This window comes from Leuresthes tenuis, unplaced genomic scaffold, assembly GCF_036924035.1.
Source record: "Leuresthes tenuis unplaced genomic scaffold, fLeuTen1.0.hap1 SCAF_3, whole genome shotgun sequence".
Taxonomy (NCBI): domain Eukaryota; kingdom Metazoa; phylum Chordata; class Actinopteri; order Atheriniformes; family Atherinopsidae; genus Leuresthes; species Leuresthes tenuis.
This window is the reverse complement of record NW_027325357.1, coordinates 36,476,915-36,498,148: the sequence shown is the minus strand read 5'-3', so window position 1 is coordinate 36,498,148 and position 21,234 is coordinate 36,476,915. Positions and strand designations below refer to the sequence as shown.

At 41.2% G+C, this 21,234-nt stretch overlaps 1 protein-coding gene across 3 annotated transcripts in view; it reads right to left on the bottom strand.

Moving 5' to 3' along the window:
• Window positions 1-21,234, bottom strand: part of LOC140303956 (calcium-dependent secretion activator 1) — a 628,956-nt gene that overhangs the window by 297,495 nt on the left and 310,227 nt on the right. For all 3 annotated transcript variants that reach the window (XR_011915223.1, XM_072382952.1, XM_072382951.1), the window contains exons 12-14: window positions 8,640-8,741; window positions 8,485-8,548; window positions 8,179-8,302 (exon numbers count right to left, since the gene is read on the bottom strand). Coding sequence is in view for 2 of the 3 variants with exons in the window: in XM_072382952.1 (XP_072239053.1) it covers window positions 8,179-8,302; window positions 8,485-8,548; window positions 8,640-8,741 (290 nt within the window). In the remaining variant the exon portion in view is untranslated. The remainder of the gene's footprint in view (window positions 1-8,178; window positions 8,303-8,484; window positions 8,549-8,639; window positions 8,742-21,234) is intronic.

The window sequence follows — 21,234 nt, the reverse complement described above, 5'->3', positions numbered from 1 at the left end:
GCTGTCATTGGTTTGCCATAGCACAACCTGTCCAACCAGTCCAAGATAGCGACACCCACGGACAAAGCGGCTCACGGCTCTCCTTCCCAGTGCTTGTTTTTGTATTTTATAATTTGTTTGTTGGTGCGCTTTTAGTACGCATGCCTCGGCACTCTACTGCTACACCCGCCAGGAACTCATGGATAATGGCTACCAACACAAAATAACAGTTTCAAGGGACTTTCAATACAACCGAGACTGCCGGACGCTCCGTGGATTGTTATCGGGTCTGGTAAGCGGTGTAGGTGGAGAAGGGAGAGGATGCAGAAGCGGGGCCATAGATCCGGACTCCTGCTAAGGGCTGAAGAACAATCCACATAAACCACCTCTGCCGAGCCTGTACCTCACCAACGCCAGATCTATCTTGAAACTACAGCTTGCGAGAAATTGCTCTGTTCGAGACTGCCGTGTCCTCATCATTATGGAGACCTGGCTTAACCCGAAGATCCCCAATGCTAGCATCCAGCTAGTGGGCCGCTCTCTGCACCACTGGGCTCGGACTGAGAACTCCGGTAAAAGCAGAGGTGGGGGGCTCTGTATATACGTGCATGAAGATTGGTGTAACAATAGCATGGTCATAGAGAGGCACTGTTCACCCAACATTGAGTACATGTCTGTTAGATGCCAGCCTTATTTTCTCCCGAGAAAGCTAACAGTAGTCATCGTTACTGCCGTTTACATCCGACCGGATGCTAACGCTAGTGCTGCGCTCTTTCTCCTTCTGGATGCCATAAATGCACAGCAGCGGGGCATTCGTATTATAGCTGGAGACTTTAATAAGTCCAATTTAGACTGTACTGCCAAAGCTCCGCTAACATGTCAAGTGCCCGACAAGAGGAAAAAACACACTAGACCATGTGTATTCGAACATCAAACACGGCTACAGAACCATGCCCCTCCCCCACCTTGGTGAGTCAGACCATCTCTCCCTGCTGCTCATTCTGGCATACACCCTCCTCAGACGAAGATCCAGATCCACCACAAACTCTGTAACAACTTGGCCTGAGAACGCCCTCAGTGCACTGCAGGACTGTTTCCAAAACATACTAGATCTATTTAAACACCAGGACCTGGAAACATATACAGGGACAGTACTGGACTACATCAACTTCTGTATGGGTGCTGTGTCTGCATCCGGGTTTTTCCAAACCAGAAACCCTGGATGACCAGCCACATCCGCTCACTCCTCAAGGCCCGTGACACTGCCTTCAGGTCAGGTGACAGAGCTCTCTACAGCGCGGCTCAAGCTGACCTGAAAAAAAGGTGTCAAAAGCAGACTACAACAAGAGGATAGAATCCCACTTCACCAGGTGTGGCAGGGACTATAGAGCATCACCAACTACAGAGACTGTGATATGACACCAGGAGACCTGAGTGAGTCGATAGCAGAGGAGCTCAACAGTTTCTTTGCTTGCTTTGAAACACTGCAGTGACACTCCTCTGCTCCAGACCCACCCCTGTCAGGATCTACCACCCCCCTCACTCACTGTAGAGGAGCACAATGTGAGGCGTGTGCTCCTGGCAGTGAATCCCAGGAAGGCTGCTGGCCCAGACAGAGTACCAGGTAAGGTGCTCAGAGCATGTGCCCACCAGCTGTCACATGTCTTCTGCAGGATTTTCAATCTCTCCCTGGCCCAAGCAGTCATCCCCAACAGCCTGAAATCGGCCACAATAATCCCGGTACCAAAAAAGTTACTAACAAATGGCCTAAATGATTACCGCCCCGTTGCCCTCACACTAATGTTGATTATTTTCTTTGAAAATTGTATAAAATCAGTGGCTCTTTGAAAATCTAGATTCCCTTGCTATGGATTAACTGTTTCGGCAGAATTTGCAAAACAGAGGACCTCACTTAGGGATGATGTGTCTCGCCTTATTAGAGAAGCCATTAAACCACTGCAAGACTCACTGGACACACTTCAGTCAACTGTGAACTCTTTCAAGAGTCGTCTTACCTCGGTGGAGTCGGTCGCCTGTGATAACTTTGAACGGTTGACGGCAACAGTGTCAAATGTCAAAGTGGTTCAAAATCAAAACCAGCTGCTTCTGGACCGGCTTGAAGACCTCTCGAACCAAGGTCTCTGAGGAATAACCTCCATATGTGTCCCCAAAGGCAGTGAGGATGTTAAAGATATGCTGAAGTTCATTTTGGAGGTACTGAAGCAAATGATGACCCCGAATGTTTTTCCAAAGCCACCCAATCTGGAGAGAGCTCACCAGACCCCGAGTTCCAGATCTGGCCAAAAAACATCCCCATGCACGTTTCTGTTTGTTTCTCCAGATTCCAACAGAAGGAGGTTGCACTGCCCTGGGCCAGGAACCATGATCTTCAGAACCAAGGAGCCGCTCTGAGGATCAACCACGACATTAGCACAACACTCACTAAAAAGAGAGCTGCGTTCAACAGCATGAAGCAAGCTCTGTACCAGAAAAACGTCAGGTTTCACATGTCGTACCTGGTCCGGCTACACATGACACTGAAACGAGGTGTCTACCTTTGACTCAACTGATGAAGTGTTTCGACCGGAGGTTCAGTCAGGAGTGGTACAAGTATGTTGTGTTTTGGACCAACAGCCTCCGTTCACACTACCGTTCCAACAGATCCACTTTAGATGCCATTGCTGCTCCCTCTCTCACCTAGAAAACAAAGACTCCGACATCAGGATGCTCCTTGCTGATTACAGCTCTGCCTTCAACACGGTCAGCCCCCACAAGCTCACCCATAAACTGTCTGCTCTTGGCCTGAACCCCACCCTCTGTGACTGGCTCCTGGACTTTCTGACTGGCAGGCCCCAGTCTGTCAGGATCGGCAACAAGACTTCAGCCAGTATCATCACAAACATGGGCACCCCACAGGCGTGCATGCTCAGCCCTATCCTCTACACCCTCTTCACCCACGACTGTGTCGCCTCCCAGAAGGACAACATCATCCTGAAGTTCGCGGATGACACCGCAGTGATAGGATGTATTACCGGCAGGGATGAAGCGGCCTACAGGAGGGAGGTGTTAAATCTGGTGTCATGCTGTGAAGACAACAACTTCACCCTCAACACGGACAAGACAAAGGAGATGATAGTGGACATGTGGAAGGAGAGTAGACCTCATCAGTCACTATTCATCCGAGCGCTTGCAGTGGAGAGGGTGAGTATCTTCAAATCCCTGAGGGTGCACATCAGTGAGGACCTCAGCTGGACAGTGAACACCACACAGCTGGTGAAGAAGGCTCAACAGCGGCTGTATTTTCTAAAGGAGGCTCAGGATGTATGGCATGTTGGCTGAGATCCTAAGGAATTTATGCAGCTGCGTTGTTGAGAGCATCTTGACCAGTTGCATCACTGTGTGGTACAATAGTGCCACTGTCATGGACCGCAAATGCTTGCAGAGAGTGGTAAAAGACAGCTGAGAGGATCATCAGGACTCCACTCCCCTCTCTGCAGAGCATCCAAAACCGCAGAGACCATAGGAGAGCTGCTTCCATCATCAAAGACCCCACCCACCCCAACATGGACTGTTCACGCGTCTCCCTTCAGGCAGTACAGAAGTGTGAAATCGAGGACCACCAGGCTCAAAATATATATATATTTATTTTTTTTGTTTGTTTCTGTTATTCGTATTTTGTAGGTAGAATTTATTTTTTACTGCGTAGTTTTTTTTACTCCTTTGACTGCCATTCTTGCAGACAGCAAAGTAAGTTTTTCATTGCACAAGGAAATGTGTTTCTACTGTAGATATGACAATGGAAAACTTTGAATCTTTGAATCTGGCAGGCCGTCTCTTAGCACAGCAGCTTAAGGGCCGCTCAGTTGCTCCACAAATCACACAAATAAAAAACAGTAATGGAGAATTAACTATCAACTCACAAGAAATTAATGAAATGTTTACTTCATTCTACTCAAGTTTATATAAGTCAGAAACAACGCATGGCAGTACTGACATGGAACACTGTTTTCATAATCTCCAGACCCCTTTAATAAGCACAATGCATAGGACTGAGACTGAATTGCCATTAAAACATACTGAAATCAACAATGCAATAATGGTATTGCAAAATGATAAAACACCCGGCCCCGACGGGTACCCAATAGAGTTATTCAAGAAGTTTGCAGATAAACTATCCAAAATCTTACTTGATATGTTTAATGATTCTCTATCCCCTGGGCCACGTACGATGACTGAAGCATCAATAATTTTCCTGTTGAAACTGGGAAAAGATGGCATGGAATGCGGCTTACCGACCTATCTCCCTTCTAAATAGTGATGTGAAAACTTTAGCTAAAGCTCTCGCCTTGTGTCTAGAAACTATTATGTATGATGTGGTCTCTGTAGACCAAACTGGTTTTACTCGAGGACGTCACTCTTTAACAAACATCCGTCAACTCCTAAATATTATTCACTCTCCTGCATCCACTGCGGTACCTGAGGTGGTCGTCGCACTGGATGCAGAGAAACGTTTTGATGGAGATATTCATTTGCATGTTTGAGGAAATTTGGATAAGGCCCGAATTTTATCTCATGGATCAGACTCTTCTACGCCTCACCCAGAGCTTCTGTTATTACAAATGATGAGCAATCACAATATTTTCAGTTATTAAGGGTATCCCATCAGGGATGCACGCTACTGTTCGCCTTGGCCATAGAGTGCTTATCTATTACCTTAGGGGGAGAGGAGCTCAGAGTATTTTTATATGCAGATGATTTATTAATGTATATATCTGACCCTGTCTTAAGTGTGCCCTACATTGTTCATGCATTAAGATTTGGTAAACTTAACAAAAGTGAATGCTACCCTGTAAATGCCTTGGCTCTTTGAAAACAAAACAAGACAACGACTTGCCATTTCAAATGTCTAGAGGGCTTTAAATATCTGGGTATTAATATAACAAGGGACATGCAGAAACTTTATCAGGAAAACTTCTGTCCACTATTTGAAAAAGTCAAGCTAGATTAGAAGAGATGGAGTTCACTTCACCTATCTTTGGCAGGAAAAGTGAACTGTATCAAAATGAATGTGCTCCCCAGATTTATTTATTTCAGTGTATTCCATTTTATCTTCCGAAATCTTTGTTTAAATCAATAAAGCTTTTATATAATTTATATGGGACCATAAGAAACCCAGAACCAAATTGGAATTACTACAAAGACCTCAATTATCAGGGTGGCCTTCCAAATTTTCATCACTACTACTGGGCCGCTAACACTCAAAAAATTATTTACTGGCTTCACTTTCCTGATACAAAATGGTGCCACTTGGAGCTCACGTCTTGCATCTCAAAATCTCTTGGGGCTTTGGTTTCTTCCAGCCTCCCCATTTCTACTTCTAATTTTACGAATGCTCGTTATAATCGAGATATGGTCCCAGTTTAGACAGACTTTTGCATTCAGTAACTTTCTTTAAATCGGCCCCTCTTAATAATCACCTTGTCCTCCCAGGTAAGTTAGACTCTGAATTCGTTGCTTGGCAAAGACAAGGGATTTATGCATTTAAGGATATGTACATGAATGGTATATTTGCAAGTTTTGACAACGTATCAGTAAAATTTAGCCTTCCTCAGTCTAACTTACACCACTATTTCCAAGTCCGTCATTTTCATGACCTGAACTTCCATATCAATGTCTACCTTGGATGATCTGTTAGAAATTCCTTTAGACTCAAGACTCATTTGAAGAGTAAATGTCTTTATAACTTCTATTAAAAACATATCCCTTGCAAAGATCGGGGCTGAATGGGAGAATGAATTGGGGATATTTGGAACAGCGCTCTACAAAGAGTAAATGACAGTATTTCTTGTGCAAAACTCGCAAAAATTTACCCTAATGCAAATGCATGATGTGGTGTCATAGCACTCCTGCCAACCTAACTCACATGTTTTGGGCATGTCCCTCCCTGACAGCCTATTGGTCTTTAAAACACTGTCAGAGAGCATGAATATTAATCTACAACTCAGTGTTGTTATCGCTATATTTGGCGTAATAGATAGGAACTGCATTACAATTAGGAAAAGACATAAACATATCATGACTTTTACCACCTTAGTCACATGCAGGAGAATATTATTACATTGGAAATTGAAGAATCCACCTAAAGTATCATTATGGTTACGTGATCTGATGCAATTCTTACAACTAGAAAATATTAAACATACACTCAGAGGGTCTAGGGAAACTTCTTCTCCATCTGGAACCCAGTGTTGATGTATTTAGGTAGACTTAAAACTATCCCTACTTGATCTCACTGAGGAGTCTTTTCTCTCAGATATGCTCCTCCATGTAAAACATTGTAAATAGTGTATAACTTTATTAACAGTACATGCCTCCCTTGCTTCTTTGGGTGAGTATCCCTTATGTTTGTTGTTTGCGGGGTGGGATGGGGGAGTCGGGGTTGAGTGTATGTGTGAGTATGTGTTTGTGTGACATATAAATGAAAATATGTGAGCATTGTTCCAGGGAGCTTCTCTCTGTTCTGTATTTGTTAATTGTTGGTGCTCAATAAAAAATACTTATCAGAAAAAATAAATCACCTAGATTTCTAACTACAAGTCCTGCCCTATTAGGTAAAGTTCTGAGGAATGTTTAACATGTTAATTAACGAAAACAACAGTCAAACCTTCATATTTCAGAGAGCAGTTACATGACGCAACAAAAGCCTATTGACAGGGAGACAAGACCAGTGAATATGGGAGTCAGGAAGAACAAGGAAGAGGAAGGAGGAATAAAGGGAATGATGGAACGTCACTTCAGCTACCAGGCAAGCTAAAAGTCTTATACACCAAACCGACAACTGGCTGTCGGTAACATCTGGAACGTCGGTGAACATCGGTTTCTCATGTCTTTTCAATGTGTAATGCACTGTTATCTCTGTCAGACTTGGGTCTCTACACAAGGCTTTTGTCAGACAATTCTTCATGTTAAATTGCCACTGTCAGTGAGAAATAACACTGTGATAGGCTGTTCAGCCCAGCGAATCAACTCTCTGTTAATGTAACTTTAACAGTTAGTGTTCAATGCATGAGACATTACTTGTTCTTGACTTTGGTTAGGTGTATAAGAGCCCCAAAGAGGTAATGAAGGACTCTGGTGAAAAGAGACTAAGATGTGGATTAAACTTAACTGAATGTATTTTTACGTATTATTCATTAGCTACCTAAACAGCATGTGCATATAGCATTTGTAAAGAATAAGTAACTTTTTTTCCTGCAAACTCAAGATGTTCATGTTTGACATTTTACTGCCAATCGTTTATGTTTGGCAGGTTTTGCACACCAAACAACTATTAAGCCAGGCCAATTCAGTTGGTGGCTTGTGGATTCAGTTGGGTCCTAGGTTAACCCTTTGATTGTTTTCAAAGGCAAAAAAAGCCTAAGTGGTTGATTGACTTTTTAATGAACTTTCATATTTTTCAAATGGGATTTACGATAAAATATTACATTTATTTTGCCATAGTCTGATGCAGCATTATATAACTTGTTGTACCAGTGTTTGTATTATTCTTTTCACTCACAGGTGAGTCCCATCCCCACCTTTCCCTGTGCCTGTCCCTGTGCCTGTTGACTCCTGATGTATGCAAAGTTGTAATAGACTACATTTTAGTAAACTGTATAGACTTGCTGTGTTGTCCGATAACATAGAACAATATGTATAGTACAACATTGTACTAAAATACATTTTAACAGGCTGCAACAGGTTTACAGTAGGCTGAATGCAATGCAAATACTCAGCTATGTATAATTTTATCATTAGTATAATAATTATAACTATTTGTTGAAAAATATTAATATGTACGTATATTGAGTATCATTATCCTGTCTAAAGAAACTAACATATACTGTAACTTTTTTTGCATTATCTCCTAGACTTCGTATAAATGTACTTACATTAAAAAATTTAAAACTGACTATTTTAAGTGGGGAAAATTGGAGAAGGTCGAATTAAAAAAATAATAATAGTGAATGCAATAATTAAAAAAATACTTTTATAGTTTCAAAGCATCATTTGTTTTTGCTTCATTTTGTGTAGATATTTATTTTTCAATCTATGATAATTAAAGGAAAAGAAAGGATTTTCTATTTTCATTATTTTTAACGGCATGCATTGTTTTAACTGTAGTTCTACGGAAGAATCACTGATACAGCTGTAACCTACCTTCCAGTTTTGCATACTCTGATAGGCGCTGATAGTTGACCAGAGCTGCTTGTTCCAGACACTTTCTTATCACAGCTTTGACTTCCTCTTGTAGGATTGGGGTGACAATATCCTTCATCAGAACCTTCCCAGTAAAACAAAGCAGGATGGTTACTGATGTTTTTTCTTTTGATTTGTTTGTTTTATGTTTTATTTTTTTGAGGAAAAAATGTAATCATGTAAGTACATTTAGTAGTTTTAGACTGCAAAAGAAAAATAGTATGCATGTTGTACAGGATGTTTTTCCAGTGTCACAACATAACTTACTCTTTCAAGCAAGGACAGCGTTGCTTTAAGTGCTCCCTCTGGTCGTCCAAATGGGAAGCAGTACCTAATAAAGCAAACAAAGGTTCATTTTCTCTTTAATGCAAGGCAGTCCGATTTTAAGGGATTTTAACACAGAGTTTGCACCTGGTTCCTACCTGAAGTGTGTAATCTGATTTTCTAACAGCACCCGTAGCCTCTCCTTGATTTCCTGAAAGCGCTCCTTCTCTTCTACAGTCACTGTACCAATACCGTCGGGCCTGAAAGATGGAAGCATTTCTTAGAAATAAAAGTATTTGTAGTCTATCTAGGCAGTGTTTCAGTGATGGGCAATGAATTGAGCACCAAATTATGCAGTGAAATTATTTTGATCATCGCTATAAATGTATACAACAATTTGTGAGGAACTTGTGTACAAATGTGTTAAAATTAAAACACAAATAACAAGCAATTTGAGGGTGTATGGAATTATTTTACACATGGAAACATTACAAACAGCACAAACATCAGTACTTCACATTTTTTCATATCAATTAATATTCAACAGATCCTTACCCTCAACCTCATATATGATAATTGTCATGTTTGAAAAGCTTGTTTTGACACACAAACTGGAGCAGTTTCTGTTCAGTGTCAGAAAAAAAACCTGTAAAAAGATACATTCTTGTAAATTAAGAATCTTCCTTGCACACCAGAGTAAGTCATGGAGTTCCTCAGGGTTGCACCAATTTTTTTCACTTGCTACATGCATTAGGTAACATTATTAGACTGCATGGCATACATTTCCATTGTGATGCTGACGAAACTCAGTTGTTCTTATCCATGAAACCAATAGGTTGGTCAGATTACAAGCATGTCTTAAAGACACAAAGACCTGGATGATTCAGAACTGCCTGCTTTCTAAATTCAGACAAAACTGAAGTCGTTCTCTTTGGACCTGAGCCCTTTAGGGAGAAATTGTCTAGCTATATAGTTAATGTAGATGGCATTTCCTTGGCTTCGAGTACTGCAGTAAGGAACATTGGAGTTATTTTTGACCAGAATTTATCATTTGACTAACATATGAAACAAATGTCAAGGGTCTACTGACCCTGAAACATCCCATAGTTAAGCTGCTATAGGCTTAGACTGCTGGGGGACCTCATCTGTCACACCTTTCCTCACTTTGCTCTCTTTTCCCCCCGTTTAATTTCTCAAATGATATTATGTACATGTGACATTATTGTGGTTATTAACTTGTGTTTCCCTGTTCCAACAGGTATCCTTTGAATGGTGTTATGGTGTTTTTCCCCCTCTTTTCCCTCTTTTCTGTCTTCTCAAACCCCAGCTGGTCGAGGCGGATGGCCACCCTTCCTGGTTCTGGTTCTGCCAGAGGTTTCTTCCTGTTAAAGGGAGTTGTTCCTTTCCACAGTCGCCACAGGCACACTCAGGACAGGAGATTGGACTGAAGACAAGTTTCGGTGCAATCTGTTGGTTTCCTTAGATAGGATATTGTTTTTTGAATTGGCTCTATATGAATTAATTGGATTATTTTGAAATTAATTACTTAGACTTCATTGGATTATGATTACAATGAATTGAATTCCAATTGGCTTGAATTGGACTATATTATTTAAGTGCCTTGAGATGACAGTTGTTGTAATTTGGCGCTATATAAATAAAACTGAATTCAACTGAATTGAATTCAATAGATGTATTATTATGCTGTTGGTAGTTGCACTAAAGTTGTTTTTGAGCATTCAAGAAAAAGAAACATTGAAAACAATATTAGCATGATTATAGATGGCATGAAGGAAGTCTTCATGACTCCGCCATCATAAAGATGTAATGTTACACTGCACTATAGCACAATTATCTGCATGTTGTCAAGGTAATCAATACCTCATGTTCTCTGTTTGGCAGAGTAAAATGTGTAATACCATTGTGACTTGGAAAGTTTGCCTCCATTTTCTTGAGGATGCATTTGTTTTATTGGCAAGACCAACATTAAATTTGAGTTTATTTTTAAATGGACTTGAAAATATATTTTTGAAAATTAGTTTTATTCCCTTCATTTTTAAATGATTTTGACGATTTTATTTGATTTTGCATGAAAATAATATAAATATTTTGAATATTGAATATTTTAAATATAACTTTTTTTGGGATTCTGATTCACTGATTTTTATTATAAAAAGTTTAATACTGAAACTAGAATTGTTTGTAATGTTCTAACTTAAGTAAAATATGTTCATAGAACTCACATAAATTGAAGTAACATGGACGTTTTTTGTGGAATTAAAAAAAAAAAGCAGTGAGAATAGCTTAAATAAAGAATTTCATTTATTTTATTTGACCAAAACTCTATAATTAAAAAGAAGTTAGTTCAATGTGATTAAACTTGCAGAGGTAAAATTAGTTTGTCCAACTTGTCCAACATCTACTCAACAGTAATTGAGTTGGAAATTCTTAAAAAGATCCATGCAAATTGTTGCCTCAATTTTTTTTTTAAGTTGAGCCATTGTATTCTTTTTTAGAGTATAAGTCTTTATGTTATAATCAAAGGGTGATAAGCTAGTCTGTATCCATAGCAAAAAGTCTTTCTCATTTCAAGATCATTTCAAGATCTTTTTCGCTGGATTTTTATATTGCTGTAAGAACATTTTCATAATAAATTAAGAAAACCACAAAGTATAGGTTCCTAAGAGTATTTGAAAAGTCTTCTGAAGTTGAGACAAAGACTCAGGGCTACTAAATGCTGCTCCAGCAAGAAGATAACTGTCAGAAAGCAAGATAGCTCCTTATTTGTTCTTTAAAAGGGTTGATGTATGGAATGCAATCAAGTCTGTTTGATTCCATAACCTGCCTTCAGCTCATAAGTAGCTGCTCAAATGACGCAACTGGTTTTTTACAATGATTTTGTTCAGCAGCCCTACAGTCAGAAAATATTCTCCACCATTAAATATATCAATCTTTTGTCTTCCTGTAGTACTGCTCTGCTGGAGTTAGGCGTACCGGCTCCGACAATCTTGTCAAATACTAAATAAAAGGAATTAGGCTTTCAATAACAAGAACGTGCTAGAGTGGGAAAAGAGAGACAAGGAGTTAAAGGGGAACATTAGGGAGACAAAGGACATACACAGAGAAGCTGTTTAACATTAGCCACCACAGGAAAATGTGGGACACCATAAAAAATATGGCAGGGCAGGCTGCTTACAACTAATGACGAGCTGGTTTCTGCTGCTGGGCTAAACACCTATTTCAGAAGGTCTACACGGCCTGAGGACAGGGTAGATACTACAGTAAGTCAGCTGGCTGAGGCCTTTCGACATCTTAATGTACGCACATCTACTGGCCCTGACAGAATCCCTCCATCCATTCTGAAGTCCTACAGTGAGGAGCTAGAAACCAATATTCCAGCAGTTGTTAGACACACACTGTCACGTCAGTCTGGAAAATGTCACACACAGTCCCTTTACCAAACAAAACATGCCCAAGGGAGTGCAATGATTATCTGTCACGGACCTCAGGACTCAGGACACAGATGCAGGGTCAGTTCAAAAGCAAGAGTGTTTATTCTTAACACAGCAGCAATAAGGCAGGTTGAGGATTTCCAAGCAGAGCAAAGCAAAGGCTGTAAAACTCCTGAGCGCTCTCCTCAGTAACTATGGCGGAGGACGAGTGCAGCTATGAAAGTTAACATGAACAAAAAAACCTCTCCGCTCTAGGAGGAAAACAGAAAAGCTATGAATGATAACACAACAAGGTCATGCTCTCCTATTGAGGGGGATTTAAACAAGGACGCTCTCTTAAAAAAACCGGGGCACTATGAAACGTTAACTTTAGCTCTGCAGGAGGATCGCTCACTGCAGGCTCGTGAAAACTATGGAACAAGAGGCGAGTCATGAAGCTCATGGGAAGAGACAACATGCTGGCACAAGACAAGGGAAACGCAGACTATTTGAATACATGAGGAGCCAAGGGGAACAGGTGGAAACACTTGGGAATCAGGGAAGACAATGAGACACTTGAAACGGGAGGAAGGGCAAGATACCTAGAATGAGAGGGAAGTTAATATTTCAAAATAAAACAATAAATGACGAAACACGACATGAATCAAAGCATAAGTCATGACATTATCGTCCTATAGCTCAAACCTCTGTGCTGATTAAGTCATTTGAAAAAAATCCTCACACCCTTGAGGTCTCCGTCATTTCAGGACAAACTACTGCAGGTGTGCGCACAAAATTGTGGATGCGGGTGCTACACTCATCTGCCTCATCTCTATGCATTTGGACATGAGTAAAATCACACGTAATTTGTGTCAGATTGCTGTTTATTGACTTTTCTTCTGCATTTTGAATTTTCCCCACTGGGGGATGAATAAAGTATTTTTCTATTCTATTCTAGTTTTTCTATTTAGTAGAGTCAAAGCAGACCTACTTCTCTCCAAAATGGACCAGTTGGATATTAATCCAAATCTGGTGGCACTGCTGACTGAGGGAGAGACACACCAGATATTTTCCATGACAGTGTGAGTGGAGTCCTGCAGTGGTGTGAAGAATGCTCTTATACTGAATCCCATCTAAAGAAAGGATGTCAACCTTGGGACCACATGACATAGACCAGCTCCTGTCATAATAGATAGTAAATCCATGAAGCAATCTGTGGCTTTCGGACATTTGGGAGTGTATGTAGACAGCGCCATCTCATGGCCACATTAAGTGTACTATATCCAGCGTCCAGCGTGCAACAATGTCCAGCAGAGGATCTCTTTTCTGCGGAGACTCATATATTTTTGAGTTAGTAGCAAGATCCTCCATAGAGTCTTCTGCAACACCATGCAAATTATCCCACAGTACAGAGGCCTAGTCTGGCTCTTAGCCTCTCTGTCCAGTTGAAGTTCAGGATATTGAAACAGTTGAGCATCTGCTCCAAGGTAGTGGGCCAACCTTTGGGAGACCCTCGTTAACAGTTGATCGACACACACCCTTAGACTGGCCAAAAAGGTCATTACAGAGCCCCCTCATGTCCTTCATGAGGTGTATCAGGAAGATGCTTCAGGTTTCCCTTCTGTTGTAATAATCCATTAATTCCACTGCTCAACCAGCAACATTGTTTATTTGCAAGCTCTGATGGTCTTTTTTAAGCACTTTTAAATGTGTTCGTATAGATTTTACATTGCTGCTGAATTTTTACGATTGAGGCCTCAAATTTATGATGTAATTTTTTTTTTCCAATGCAAATGCACAAAAAAAATGTAATTTCTTCTTATCTTATCTTAACGCCAAACTGTCCAAGGTAGATGGCCCTCCTTCCTGAATCCAGTTCTGTTGGAGGTTTCTTCTGCTTGCACAAAATCGGCGCTTGAATGGAGGAGAATTTCTGAAGCAAGCTGTTGGTTTACTTAGACAACTTTTTTTTTTAAATTGGCATTTGTTTAACATCACCTCTCTTCTGGAGTGCCCCAAGGCTCAGTATTGGGACACATTCTCTTTGCAATATAAACCACCTTTGTGAGCTCAGTTATCCACTTACATTGCTTCTCATATCAACACTATGCTGATAGTATTCAGTTATTCTCATTACTCCCATCATATGCCCTTGTGGTTCTGCATAAGTCAAATCTACTAAGTCTTATCTAAATGGATGTAAGATCGCCAACTTCAACTTAACCTCTACAAGACCGAGCTGTAGGTCATTCCAACCAATCATTTCATCCAACACAATATGAATATAAAAATCTGCTCTGACTATGCTCTCCAACAAAGGTTCCAAAAAACCTGAGTCATGATTGATGACCATGTGCTTTACACGTTGCTTCTGTCACGATGCTTTGAGTTCGACAACATGAGAAAAAAAGAGGCTTTATCTAATTCAATGTAAAGAATCCAAATTCAAGTCAGTAATGCTGCATACAGAAAAACTGCAAGGGTGCACCCAGCTAACTAAACTCAATCATAAAGGGTTATGCTTCTTCTTCTGTTATTGTATTTTAGTAAGCATGTTTTTGTGTGTTCAATTCATTTGTTGGCAATGGTCCTTTAAGAGAAACAGGAAGTGGAGGCACATGGCAGTAAAACAGCTAGTCCAGCTGCCTGTTTCTATCTACAGACATCTGCCTACATCTCATGCCTTATGAAGCATTGTCAGTTTGTAATCTTATCATATGTTCTTTCGTTGAATTATGGTGAATTATTTATTGTTTTAAGAGTTGTTTCTGGATGTGAGGACAATATTATTTCTGTGAATGTTGGAACATAAAAAGGCAACTTAGCTAATTCACAAATTAATTTACGTTTATATGTTTATAAGACAGTAAACAGTATGAGTGAGAACACATTTAAACTCAACAGGTTACTTTGTTGATAGATTTAAACAATAAATAAGCAATTCTTATGTAAGCATGAAAGAGTTAAAAAGTTAAAGGAGTAATTAGATTTCTGATAAAAGTATGGTACAGTGCATTGCCAAGAATATATACTGTACAAGAAGTACATTTTATAAGCATGTTTCTTTGTTGTCTGTTCTCAGTTTCACCCTTTTTTAGTCAATAAACCTATGGACAAACTGATCACTGTCATCAGAGTTTTGATGAACGAAAGGTGTTTATCCTACTGCCAAGTTATATTCGGAACATATAACGAGGGCAGCACACTTCATCTCAACCACTGTGTACCTCTCAGAAACACGTTTGGTACTGTCACCTCCACATACAAGACAGTCTCAGTTGAGACTATTCTCATTTATGAGACTGTCATTAAAATACATTCAACAGTATCTAACATTTAATTATCTTATTATCTATGTATAGTGTATTATTGCCTCTTTTGGAGATCACCATGGACAAAAGCATCTATTAAATGACTATATATAATTATCAATCACTAATGGAAAATCTGGCATCTTACCAGAGAAAATTTTTATTTGAGCTACAATGAGAAGACACACCCAGAAGAGCAAATATAGTGAAATTCCGATTTATAACAATTAATGTAGAAATTTGGACTCAACAGCACCATTCTGGCCAGAAGATGCAATCACCAGTGGTTTATTCCAAAAAGGGGTTGGTACAGAATATTACAGAGAGTAACAGAGAATTCAAATTTAGATCTCCCTTATTTATCCCCAAAGGAATAATTAAAAGGCACAAAGGCATATTTTAGATAGGTAAAAATACTAAACAGACAGTGTTTAAAAAGTTTGGAAGTTTCCCATTAAACAAAGAGTTAAAATAATCATAATAAGCTATTATAAAGTGTTTTGTAGTGTGAAAAGTATAGTTGCAGTTTCATATAGTCTATGAGAGGGTAAGTAGTCTGGAGGTGGTGAATTGGTGGTGCATGGAGGTTTGACAGTTCTGGACTGCAGAGGGACAAAGGTGGTCTGTGCCCTGCAGCCTGCAGAGCAAAGTTAGGATCCAAAAAGAACACGTTTTGGGTCCAATATAATCTTGTCAGCATTTTTTAACAGTCTGTTAGTCACACAGTGCAGATAAAGCCCGAACAGGGTGTCCAATCATTTTTGAGCAAGTCTTTATTACATTGATCAGTCTAGAACTATTCTGCATGCTGATTGAGTGAAACCTATACATCACAGAAACTGTAATACACTCAATAAAAGAGTGATAAAAAGTCACGGCGAGGCTGTGCAGCTGCATGGTGTTGAATTCTGAGGAGAAATCTGCAAATAGGAGTCTGGCCATAGAGTTAGGGGTTGGGGGCCTATCCAAGCTGACATTGGGTGAGAGGCAAGATACTACATCTTGCCTCCATCACAGGGCCACATAGACACAAATGAGACACACAACGAACCACATTCACACTCACTCCTAGGGACAATTTAGCGTCACCAATTAACCTCCCATGCATGATTTAGGGTGGTGGGAAGAAGCCGGAGTACTCAGAGAGGACCCACGCATACACAGGGAGAACATGCAAACACAGAAAGGCCCCAGCCTGGATTCGAAGCGGTGGTGCTAAACACCACACAACCATGCAGCCCACACTAGCAACAGTATTTACAAAAAGAGTAAAACAATATTTAAAAACAAACAACAGAAAAACATATAAAACTACTCCTCTCACTTCTACTTCTGTCGGGATGAGAACACAAATACTTGGTGCAGATATGTCAAAAAAGCTCCTAGGTATGGACTGGACAACCCTGCTAGGTGTGAGTGTCAACTAAGAAAGTCCAGCACCAAATATGTTGTTGTAGAAAAGACTTGAGTACTATCCTTTCAATCAACAAGAAATTCTTGACTCCAACCTTGCAGTTGCACAATGAGCAACTGCAAGTCGCTGAGAAGTTGTGGGGGACAGGGAGGTGATCTTTCCCAATTGGGTTTGAGATAACTGATATGATAGGTGAGATTAACTCTTACTCTTATGAACTTTAGTCAGACATCAAGACAGTTAATCAGTTTGGAAATATGGAACGATACCAACAAAATAGGGTATTAATTTACAAGACTCAGTCCACAGGAGAAGGTCACAAACCCAAAGCCACAGCCTGTAGCCTGGCTGATATTAAGGAGCCATATATCTATGCTGGTCGATCAGTAATTTTTATTAGGCCACACTTCTTTGGTTTAATGTGCAGTGGCATTGACAACTGAGGGCCAGAGCAAAGGGCATGTTGACCTTATGTATTAACATTGGAAACAACGGGCTTTGAAAGCCATAAGACTGCTGAAAGACTGGGTGACCTATGGACTGTGAGACACCACAACCTTGTGTCCAAACTCTGGTTGAGCCTCTCCTTTGCCCGTTGGACTGTGAATGGTACCCTAATGATAGGCTGCGGCCCAGAGTAGGGAACAAATCTATCCGCAGTGGTGAGTATGGGTCATGTTATCCTCAGACGGTGGCAAACCCATAACAAATTCATGGTAGATGTGTGCCCAAGCACAAAAGGAAGCAGGAAGTTGTGGAGGGAGGCTGGGATTGGGCCAACAGAAGAACACACATTCACCCAGTCACGTGCTTATAATACAGTTGCTGTGTCATCCTGTGGTTTCAAACCATCCGTATGCACAGTTATGTTATATGTACTTGCTGCTGGTGTTGTTGCTGCTTGTGTTTTTTTTTTTCTTCTCTCTGTTCGTCTATTTGCAGGTGCTCCTGCCTGGTTTCCCCACAGACGCCATTGGATGTTTTTTTTTGTTTGTTTGTTTGTTTGGTTTCCACAGATATAGCAGCTAGCCTAGACTGGCTGGCATGGTGTTTTTAGATATCCTGTCCACCACCAGTTCCTTGGTCTCTGTGGTGTTCAGGAGAAGACAGTTCGGTTCTCTACTCCAGTCAGCGAAGGCCTCCACAAGGTCCCTGCACACCCCTCTCCTGTCCACCACGCATACATCCCACAAGAGCTGCATCATCAGAATACGTCTGTATGTGGCAAGACTCTGAGTAGGTACCTAAAGTCCGATGTGTAGAGTGTGAAAAGAAAAGGATCTAAAACAGTCCCCTGTGGACCACCAGAACTTCATTCCAATGTCCCAGAAACATATCTCCCCACCCTGACGTACTGGCAATCAAATAGTCCATAATCCAGGACATCAGAGTGGGGCCACCCCCATACCTAGAAGCTTGTCTCTCAATATGGGAGGCCGTATGGTGTTAAATGCGCTGGAGAAGTTGAAGAACATAATACATATAAACCAGGCACATCCAGAAAGGCACATGCCTGGTTCAGCATGTAAAGAATAGTCACCCCTACGTGTTACTGATAGGCAAACTGAAGGGGGTTAAGATCCTCAACAACCTGCAGTCTCATGTGATGGACAAAGAGCTCCATGGTCTTCATTATGTGAGATGTCAAAGCCACTAGTCATTCAGCTCCAGCGGTCGCCCCAATTTTGGCACCAATATGAAGCAGGAAGTCTTCCACAGCAACGGGACTTTTTTCATCTGAAGGGCCCACATTGAAGAGCCTTTGCAGAGGGACTGCCAGTTTCCCTGCACAGTCATTAAGAGGTCTTGGATTCTATTTGGGCCAGCAGCCTTCCCTCACTGAAGTCTCCTGAGCTCAGCTCCCACCTCTTCTGTTGTTAGAGACAGGGGTGCTGCTCAGGTTGTAGTGGCAGGATGGCAGCAGAGGGGTGGAGATGTAGTTGAACAGCGGAAACAGAGGGTAGGTGGCAGCCACAGAGGTGGAGTTGCAGCTAAGCATAGCGGGCTTGATGGAGGGAGCAGCCGCAGTGGATAAGGTGCAGCTAGGAAAAAGAGGCTAGGTGGAGGGACCAGCAGGAGAGGTGTAGGGAGCAGCAGAGGTGGAAAAAGCCACACGGTCAAACCTGTTGTAATATTGGTTGAAGGTGTTGGCTCTGACCACATCACCTTCCACAGACTGAGAATTCTTCAGTTTGTAGCCAGTGATGGTCCTCATCCTCCTACACACCTCCCTGGTGTTATTGTTCTCCAGCTGTCTTTCCACCTTTCTCTTGTACTCTGCATTAGCTCGACTCAGAATCTTTTCAAGTTCCCATTGTACATTCCATCGCTTTACTTTATCCTTGTCTTGGAACAACCTCTTCTTCTGGTTCCACCGAGGGCAGCACTGACAAGAGCGTGTGACGTCATCCATGACGCCATTGCCAGGATAAAGACCCAGCATCCTGAGGCATTCATTGCAATCACAGGGGATTTCAACCACATCTCTCTATCCTCCTGCCTGACTAGCTTTGTACAGTATGTGGACTGTCCAACACATGGAGAAAATACATTAGATCTGACACTAATGTGAAGGAGGCTTACAGGGCAGTGTCTCTTTCACCACTGGGTAGATCTGATCACAGCAAAAAAACTCTGTCTGTGGAAGGTGACATGGACAGAGCCAATACTTTTAACCAATATTACAACAGCTTTGATAGTATGGGTTTTTCCACTGCTTCCACTTCCACCTCAATGGCAACTCGCATCGTCAAGCCTCCTCCTCCACCTGACTGCACTTCCCCCTCTGCAGCAACTCTCACCAACAGGCTTCTTCTGTCCAGCTGTACCTCCACCTCTTCGGTAGCTTCTACCACCAGGTCTGTCTCCTGAGTCAAGCTACACCTCCACCTTTGCGGCAGCTTCCACCACTGGACCTCCTGAGCCCAGCTGCACCTCCACCTCTGCAGCAACTCCCACCACTTACCCTCCTCTGTCCAGCTGCACCCCCACCGCCATCTCTAAAATTGATAGTAACATCACTCCTGTCATCATCCCTCTGCTACAACCTCTTTCTCTAGCTATAGAGGAGGTTGGAGTTGAGCTCAGAAGACTTCAGCCAGGGAGGACTGCAGGCCCAGATGAAGTCTGTCCAAGGCTTCTGAGGGACTGTGCTGGTCAACTAGCAGTCCCTATTCAAAAGCTTTTTAATATGAGCCTTCAGATGGAAAAAGTCCCGGTGCTGTGGAAAACATTTTTGTTTTCAAATTAGGGCAACCGGTGGAACTGAATGACTACAGACCGGTAGCTTTGACATCTCATATCATGAAGACCTTGGAGAGACTCCTTGTTCATCGCATGAGATTGCAGGTTGCTGAGGATTTTGACCCCTTACAATTTGCCTACCAGAAACACATAGGAGTGGAAGACACGATTCTGTACATGCTGCATCGGGCATATGCTTATCTGGATGTGCCTGGTTCATATGTGAGAATCATGTTCTTTGACTTTGAGAACAAAACTGCCCCTTTAGCAGTAGGGTCAAATTAGTTTATTGCCTCAAGGGCCTCATGCTCTACCATAATTTCAAAGTCGGGTAGATGCATCCTGACATAATTTCAAATTTGAAAGAATCGAAAAAAAGCCAGATTTAGGAATGTCATATTTAGATACAAATTGTGGGTATGAAGCAAAAATACTGTTAATGTACAAATCACCTATGTTGCAAATGCCTTTCCGCATCCAGAGGAAAACACTATCAGACATACCTGGAAAAATAATGGTTTTCACATACTGGGGTATCTAAGTAGGTTTTTAGAGCCTCAATGTAATGTTTTAGCTGCTTCCAGGTTCTTATGGTGTTGCCAATTACAAAGATGTTATTAAAGCATGCCTTTTTAACAGCAGTGGGACTGTTAAGAAGAGCGAACAATTACGTTTTTTTGCAAAGCATTCTGTACTGTTTCACTCAGTGTGACTAGTGTTGTGCACTGAGATTCACAGCCAGCTAAACTCTTTCTGACAATTCATCCAAGGAACAAGCTGGAGTTGTGACTGGATCGCTTTATTGCCATTGTGAAAATTAAATAAATACAAAAAGATAAATTACCACAAGGTAAATAATACACGTTTACATGTAGCCTGTAAATATAAATGTACACAGTTCCGACACACATTCGTTCCATACACAACCATGCAGGGCAGGAGTCTACCTCAGAAGCAGGACCTTTCTTCCACCATGCGAGAATGGATAAGTGCGCAGCCCAATGATAAAACTCAAAATTCATCAAAGCAAAACTTCCTATATCCTTTGGTTTTGATAGGTGTTTTTTAGAGACTTTTTTTATAACTCCAGATGAAAGGTATTATAATTGAGTCTGATTGCTTGAAATATGACTTGCGTAATAAAACATGGAATGGATTGAAAAAGATGGAGAAAGCGGGGTAATATCATCTTGATTGCATTCATCTTCCCACTCATGGATATTGGGAGGGTTTTCCAAAACTCTATATTTTTTAGCTTGCTCAATTTTGCTTTGTCAGTTCACTTGGAGGAGATCATTTGGGTTATTGGTGACAGTCACTCCTAAATATGTAAAAGCTTTGTAGGATTTTTTAA